Genomic DNA, 8,796 nt, shown 5'->3' on the forward strand with positions numbered 1-8,796 from the left:
TCCCTCCCTTACTTCGAGGAATCGCTTGTGTTGCTGCTTTCAGAAGTATTTCACAAACATTGTTGTTGAAGTTATCAACTCCTTGTTAAACACTAACCTTCAGAAGTTCCAGATCACATATATGTTGAAATAAGTCCTATTTAGCCTTTTTAAATATCCATTTTGCAATATTGACTCTGTCACATTGTTCCAGATCCACACCCATGTCAATAAGGATGGGGAAATTATCACTACCAATTGTAGTCTCTTTTATCACTTCCCATGAACATCTCCCCGCAGTACAAGTTTATGCTATTGTTAAACTGATCACCTGTAGAACAGACACTTGTTTGAACTGATCACCTGTAGAACAGACACCTGTTTGAACTGATCACCTGTAGAACAGACACCTGTCCTCAGAATCATCCATCAGACTCCAAACTCTCCAACATGGAAAGACTAAAGACTTTCAGTGGATTTAAGGGGGAAGATTGTAGACCTGCACAGACCAGAATGGACTTCAGAACCATCAGCAACAAGCTGGAGGTTAAAGGTCACATACCACTTGAACACCGATTCACTGAGTGACTGGGAGAAGCTGCTGTGGTCAGATCAGACCAACATGGAGCTCTTTGGCATCAAGTCAGCTGTTTGGAGGAAGAGAAATGCTCCATAAGTCCAAGAACACATCCCCACTGCCAAGCACGGAGGTGGAAGCATTATGCTTTGCAGTGTTTTTCTACACCACCGTGTCAAAGGGAGGATGGGCGGAGCCATGTACTGTCAAATCCTGAGTGAGACCCTCCTTCCCTCCACCAGGAGGATTAAATGGGTCGTGGACGGGTCTTCCAACAGGATCATGACCCAAAACAAACAGCCAAGACAACCAGGGAATGAGTGAAGAAGCAGATGAAGGTCATGGAGAGGTCAGACAGTCCCTGGACTTCAGTCCATAGAACACCTCTGGAGAGAGCTGAAGCTCAGGGTTGCTAAGCAACAGCCACCTGATCGGAATGATTTACAAATCATGTAAACAAAACTGGAACAAAACTGATCTGTGCAGAAACTGATCATTAACTACAGGAAACCTCTGAGCTGCTGATGAGGGTCTGGCCACAAACAGGGACCAGATTCTCAATGAAATGTAAATCCATTACTATAACTTCTTGAAAGTGGATATTTTGATTTTCTGTGATATTTTCTGTATCTCTCTGGTGAAATAAACCATCGGGATAAAAGATGCTCAGTTTCTTTTTCAGTAGGCAAACTTACAAAATCTGCAAGAGATCAAATTCCTTTTTCCTCCACTATATGGTGAAAGGACAAACACACAACTAAAGATTTTCAAATGTGTTCTTTTTTTACTTCCAATACTCAGCTTAATGCAGCAAAGCGTTTCAATGACGAACTGAGCAGGTGCAGAAATGTCTGGGCGTGTTGAGGCTCACTTACCTCCTGCAGGGGTCTCTGACCTGCAGCCTGAAGCAGAGCGTCTGTGCAGAGGGGGGGCAGTCTGTCAGCCTTCTTCATTGGCCTTCTCTGAGTCTGGACAGAACCTTTTGGTCTGCTCCTGTTCTGGAGGGACAGGGTGGACCAGGAGATGCAGTTCTTCCTCCAGGACAGCCTCTTCTGCTGTGCGCGCTCTGGAAGGCCTGCAAGCACAGAGCAGCAGGGGGCGCTGGCTTCTCCTGCGCAGGTTCCTGCCTCTGAGGTGGATTCTTCAGACGTGTCTTTTGTTAGAAAGCAGTTCTGTGGAGTTTTAGGTCTAATAAGACCTGTCATGGAAGAACAAGCTGGGTCCAGGCTTTGATTTTGCTCCTTTTCTGGCTGTAGCTCAGTCATGGATATCATCATCACTTTGTTCTTGGTATCTTCTTTTCCATCTCTGCCTCCATTCATCATGATCACCCTTTTTTTCCTCTTTTGAAGCATTTCTCCATCCACCTTTCCATTCTCGTGTCCATTAACATTTTTAGATTTTTCTTGAGGTTTCTTTCCTTTCAACATGCACTCATCATCATCTGTCCATCTCTCTTCACACCTTTTCGGCCCGTCTTGGTTATCCACATCCGTGTTTTCCTGGAGGATCCTCTTTGTTTCCTTGTTCATCTGCTTTATTTTGTGATTCTCTTCCTCTGGTCTCCAATCCTCATCCTCTCGTTTGTCTTCGCTTTCACAAAGTTTGTTTTTCTCCTTTGTTTCTACAGTTTTCTCCCTCTTTCTTTCCACACTTTTATCCAGCATCTTCCGGTCTGTCTCCTCCTCTTCAGAATTCTCTTCCATTTCCTTTGCAGGCCTCATCCTCCTCCCTGGCTTCTCTCTCTCCTCAGCAGAACCCCTTGTTTCCCCTTCCTCCTCTTCTACAGTTCTCGGTTCATCTTTAAGACCTTGAAGACCGAATTTTGATTCCATTTTTCTTTCCTCACCCTTACTATTGACCTCACTGACCACCTCCAGCGGTTTCTCTTCATCCTCCTTTTGAGATCCTTTTTCAGCTCTCTTCTTGTTTGTTATTCTTCCCCTCAGTCTTTCTTCTGTCTGTTCTCTCCTGTGTTGGTGTTGCTTTCTATTCTCTTCTTTCCTCTTGACATCATCCTCCGTCCAGTTTTTTTCATTTTCACTTGTTTTCTTCATCACATCTTCATCTTCTCTCCACTTTTCATTCATCTTTTTCTTCCTCCCTTCCTCTTGAAGTTGTATTTCCACAGGTTTCCTACATGCTTCCTCTGGTTTTTTCCCTTTGCTTACCTCCTCTTGTTGTTTTTTCTCCTCATTGTTTTTCTTCTCCTCATCTTCCTCCTTGCTGCTCTTTAGCTGCTCCTCAATCATCCGCCTTTCATCCTCCACTCGTTTTTGTAGCTTACTAAAGTGATCCTAATCAAGAGGATGCTGGAGTTACTTCATATGTTTTTTTTTTCTTAAAACACATTTTTGAAAGCTTAGTAACAGAAAAGAGTGTGATCAATGCGAACTCAATTTTAGTCATTCTACTGAAAGCAGGGCTCTCTAATTCTCTGGAGCCAAAAGTGGATCTTTTATTCTTTGATTCTGGCTTCACTTTAAAGACAAATTCTAGTGCTTTGAATAAATAAGTATTTAAGTTTTATCATTCATGTTTTGATTTTTTAAAATGAGGTAATCTATTAAACTAAAGTCAAGAGATCTGGTGTGCTCTTTCACTCCTCATAAATTCGCAAGTCAGATTACTGAGCAAAACAATCAGTTCATTTTTACAAAAAAATGAAGCAAATATTTTCTGCTGCACAACAGTGTCTGGTTTCTGTCTAAGGGCAAAGTTCTTAATGTATATAGATACATGAATAGGGAGTTTTAATGGATTCTACACCAAGGCTGTCTTGATTTTATTTAGAATGAAAAAAGAGGAAAGGATGAAGGTGACTAAAGTCATAACGATAGACAATGGCTGTTTGACTTGAGTTTCCAGCATTTTTAAATTAAATCGTTACATTTTAAATTACTTTTTAAATCAGCTGCAGCAGGAGGATCTTACTTGGCACATGTTGAATTTAATTTTCAAAGCAACTTAAATGTAATGCTGTCAAAAGTAAAGAAAATGAAATATTTATATAAATATTTACACTGTAATACCAGAAGTATTGTCTCCCCTTCCTTGACTCACATCTGCACTGAAGGTCCATCTCATTCCTGACCCATAGAGTCCAAATGATGCTGGTCCTCCTTTTGCAGATATTCCAGCTTCAACTCTTCTAGAAGACTGTCCAAAGGTTGAGGAGTGTTTCTAGGAATTCTGGACCATTCTTCCAGAAGCTCATTGTTCAGGTCACACTGATTTTGGTGGAGAAGGTCTGGCTCTCAGTCTCTGCTCTAATTCATCCAAAGGTGTTCTATGGGGTTCAGGTCAGACTCTGTACAGATCAGTCCAGGTCAGACTCTGTCCTCCATGTCTTTATGGACCTTGCTTTGTGCTCTGGTGAACAGTCATGTTGGAAGAAGAAAGCCTGCTCCAAACAGTTCCTACAAGGTTGGTGACATGGAATTGTCCAAAATGTTTCATTCAGAGTTCCTTTCACTGGAACTAAGAGGTCTGAAAAACAAGCCCACACCATCATTCCTCCTCCACCAATGGAGTCTGAAATGTCCTGTTCTCCTGCAACCTCCAAACCCAGACGGGTCCATCAGATTTCCAGATGGAAAAGTGTGATTCCTCCCTCCAGAAAAGACATCTCCACTGCTCTAGAGTCCAGTGACGGTGTGCTTTACTCCACTGCATCCACGCTTTACATTGTACTTGTTGATGTGTGTCTGAATGCAGCTGCTGCCATGGAAACCCATTCATGAAGCTCTCTGTGTACTCAGACTGATCTGAAGGTCACATGAAGGTTGGAGCTCTGTAACAATTGACTGCAGAAAGTCTACGACCTCTTTGACCTTCAGCATCCTCTGACCTCTCTCCATCAGTTTATGTGGTCGACCACTTGGTGTCTGAGATGCTGTTGTTCCTAAACTCTACCATGTTGTTCTGATAGAGCAGACAGTCGACTGTGGAAGATTTAGGACCTTTCTCCACTGGATTTGTTGTACAGGTGTCATCCTATGACAGTTCCACTCTGGAATTCACTGAGATCCTGAGCAGAACATTCTTTCACTAATGTTTGTAACAACTGTCTGCATGTCTGAGGCTGATAAGGAAGTGATAAGGACACCTGATTCAGATCATATGGATATGTGAGCCAATACTTTTGGTAATATAGTGTACACAGTAATGAGTAATACATATATAATTTATGAATAAATGCCTTTACTGCTACAAAAACCTTATAAAAGTGTTTTTCTGCACAATAAAGTGGGGCTCTGTGGTTTTTGCTGGCTTATGGTCAGTAACAAACTGGCTCAAATGACTCTTTTAGCATCAAAGATTACGGATCCCTGGCCTAATTTACGAATGAAACACCATGTACAAATGCTACACTTTGACCACAGGCTCCAGTTTCATCTTGTAGTATACGGTAACTTTTTCTGATGATGCTGGGAAACGACGAACCTGCTGAAGCGGCAGCTCCTCTTCAAACACACCATGAGCTCTTTTCAGCGACAGCTCAAGCTCCATCTGATGCATCTAATTGCAAAAAGGGCATCAATAAATGTAAAATCAAGTGCTACCTTTTGTTTTACCATGGCGATTACAAATTGAAAATGCACGCAGAAAAGAAGTGCTGCTCACTGAAACTCAGTGTTTTAGTTTATGGCGCCAGCCAAAAACGCCAGTTGGTAACCAGAAGAACAGAAAGTTTGAACATGGATAGACATTACTCCAGAGTTTATCACCACAGTAGGAAGATCTCTGTCCTTCACTATGATGGACATGACAGATCTCTGTCGCCTCTGACCACTAAGGGCAATGTTACCTCTAACATATGAAAGAGTTTGAAGTCTGTCTTTCTGTCTTGTTTACCTCATTACTGATACAGAGTAAATGGATGCGTATAAATCCATCCATTCATCTTCTTGACCACTTTGTCCCTTACGGGGTCATGGGGGTGCCGGAGCCTATCCCGACTACTGAAGGGCGAAGGCGGGGTTCACCCTGGACAGGTCTCCAGTCTGTCGCAGGGCCTCAATCACACACACATTCACTCTCACATTCACACCTAGGGGCAATTTAGAGTCACCAATTAACCTATGAAGCATGTTTTTGGATGGTGGGAGGAAGCTGGAGTCCCCGGTGAAAACCCACGCATGCACGGGGAGAACATGCAAACTCCACACAGAAAGGTCCCAGCCGGGAGTCGAACCGGGGCCTTCTCGCTGTGAGGCAAGAGCGCTAACCACTGCGCCACCGTGCAGCCCGGAAGCGTATAAATATAATTTTAAATGGTTTGTTGATCCACATTTAATGATTACAATTAATAGTGGATTTTTTTTGCACTAAAAGCGATCTCTGAAATTATTCGTAGACTTTCATTCTTTAAAACAAACTTTAGCTTCATTGTCTAGACAAAACAAGAAGTGAGGAAGGAACTTTCCCTCTGAAATGAGGCTTTGGATCACTTAACGTGACGTCTAGCTTATAAACCACTTTCTTTGCTGCTGCAGAGCGAGGTCGGTGAAGATCAGCAGCCGTTACCATGACAACACTTCAGATCTACCAGTCCGCTTCTTGTAAAAACTGATCATAACTTATGAAGATAACAGGAGTAAAGGTCTATTAATCCATCTAATATTTCTTTCTTTGACAAGTGACCATGGTGTGAGCGGGATAAAGCCCTTTGAGGCGTCAGGCGGTTTATGCTTCTGTGTGGTCCATTCACTTCGTATCTTGAACGCCTCATCAGGCATTTCCACGTATCTTAAAGGGCTGATGACATGCAAAATTAACTCTTCTGAACTTTTAAATGTATTGTAATGTTAACTGCTCATGAAAAACCTCTCCAAAGCAGTATTTGGATCAATTCATGCATCTCTGAGCATTCCTCTAAAAACCTGCTCTCTGAGCACCAGCCCCTCCCAACCATGAAAACGAGCAGCTCCCCACCCCATATTCATTTATGCACCTCAATCTGTCCCGGCTACCTGATCACTCTGCTCATGCACAAATACTACGTATGCTTTAGCGGAAGTGACGTATTGTCAGCGCATGTGATCGGGTAGCTGGTACAGTTAGGGGTGCCATATTTATATGTATGAAGACAGTGAGAACAGCCCCTTCCAGGAAAGAGTCTGCCCTGTCAGCTCCACCGCCAGACTGACACACACACCCACTGTCTGCATTTCGGCAAAACGCTTTCATTTTATACGCACATTAAGCACATCCATGTTTGCAATAGTTTGGATGTTTGTTTCCGTGGGAGAAAGGACACGCTGCCGAGGTCAGCTCTAGGATGACATCATGAAATGGGCGGCACCCACAAGGACTGAAAGGTGGAGCCTGGGAGATCAATAAATTTTACTTCTGGGTAGGAAAAAAGCTCACAAAAATAACTTATTCAATTTAAAAAATGTTCTTTAGTGCCCCAAATTCATATTTTATGATTTATACAGAAACACAGTAGTTTACTGTGAAAGGCTTGGGAAAAGAAGGATTTAGGCCCTTTAAGTAGATGCCTTGGCATCTTTCATTTTTAAATGCGGTGTCAACCAATCAACTGATCACCCGGCTCAACTTGAAGAGGTTTACCTTCTCTGCCTCCATGATCTTCCTCAGTTCTCTTTGGAAGTCCTCTCGCTGCTGCCTTCGCCCACCCGTCTCCATCTCCTCCCCCCAGCTCATCTCTGGCTCCACCTCATTTTTGCTGCTCTCTGATAAAAAGCCAGTATGGCTCCCCACCGTCTCATCTGAGACACCAACAGACAAATATAACACTTTCTTATAGCATCAGGGCTGCCACGATTAGTCAACTAATGACGACTAAATGACTATTAAAATAGTTGACGACTAATTTAATAGTTGATTAGTCGTTACTTTATAATATATGTTGTCAGAGTGTAGTAGCAGCTCCATGTCTCCACTGTCTCAGAACTGATAAATGATGTCCGCATTGGATTTCAGTTTCCATATTTTCCAGGTAATAAAACAAACAATAAACAATAATGAAACTTTGCTTAACCATCTTTATATGTAATTACATGTGTGTGTATGATTAGACAGATGTATGTTTAAGGTGCATTTTCTGTTTCTTTGTTTACTTTTGGATTTGTTGTTTTCCAATTCATGTATAGTTTTATTTGTCTATGTACAGATACAGATTTGTTTTCTATTCTAATACCAACATTTCCATAACATGATGACTCTATCATGTCTGGTGCTTCCTATGATCAGTCTACATACCATTGAGGTCTTCCAGAAGCAGTTTCTCACAGGCTGCAGCTCTACTCCTCGAGATCTCAAAGTATCTGAGCAGAGATGATGGAAAAGGCTCCAGCTCCTGCAGTCAGAGGCGTCTTTAGTGTCGTCACAGAGACCAAAGTTCTCCATCAAACTTACACAAGTTTAGTTCTGACAAAAACAGTTCATCATCTACTCCCAGAGTAGCGAAAAATCGTCTGCCTTTGATTCATATTTTATCTCTCTCTCTCTCTCTCTCTCTCTCTCTCTCTCTCTCTCTCTCTCTCCATATATATATATATAAATATATATACAGTGGTGTGAAAAACTATTTGCCCCCTTCCTGACTTTTTATTCTTTTGCATATTTGTCACACAAAATGTTTCTGATCATCAAACACATTTTAATATTAGTCAAATATAACACAAGTAAACACAAAATGCAGTTTTAAAATGAATGTTTGCATTATTTAGGGAGAAAAAAATCTAAACCCACATAGCCCCATGTGAAAAAGTGATTACCCCCCTTGTTAAAAAATAACTTAACTGTGGTTTATCACACCTGAGTTCAATTTCTGTCGCCACCCCCTGGCCTGATTACTGCCACACCTGTTTCAATCAAGAAATCATTTAAACAGAAGCTACCTGACACCGAGGAGTAGACCAAAAGCACCTCAAAAGCTAGACATCATGCCAAGATCCAAAGAAATTCAGGAAGAAATGAGAACAAAAGTAACTGAGATCTATCAAACTGGTAAAGGTTATAAAGCCATTTCTAAAGCTTTGGGACTCCAGCGAACCACAGTGAGAGCCTTAACCCACAAATGGCGAAAACATGGAACAGTGGTGAACCTTCCCAGGAGTGGCTGGCCCCCCAAAATTACCCCAAGAGCGCAGAGACAACTCATCCGAGAGGTCACAAAAGGTCCCAGGGCAACATCCAAAGAACTGCAGGCCTCACTTACCTCAATTAAGGTCAGTGTCCACGACTCCACCATAAGAAAGAGACTGGGC

General features: G+C 42.2%; 1 protein-coding gene across 1 annotated transcript in view; it reads right to left on the minus strand.

The window, feature by feature from the left end:
* The window catches only part of lrriq1 (leucine-rich repeats and IQ motif containing 1), a gene marked incomplete in the record, with an annotated part of 72,332 nt that overhangs the window by 62,130 nt on the left and 1,406 nt on the right, over positions 1-8,796 (minus strand). Inside the window, 4 exon segments of the mRNA XM_024281986.2 lie at positions 1,432-2,853; positions 5,003-5,077; positions 7,136-7,293; positions 7,787-7,883. Coding sequence (XP_024137754.1) covers positions 1,432-2,853; positions 5,003-5,077; positions 7,136-7,293; positions 7,787-7,883 — 1,752 coding nt within the window.

The sequence above is a fragment of the Oryzias melastigma genome, linkage group LG6 (genome assembly GCF_002922805.2).
Source record: "Oryzias melastigma strain HK-1 linkage group LG6, ASM292280v2, whole genome shotgun sequence".
Classification (NCBI taxonomy): Eukaryota; Metazoa; Chordata; class Actinopteri; order Beloniformes; family Adrianichthyidae; genus Oryzias; species Oryzias melastigma.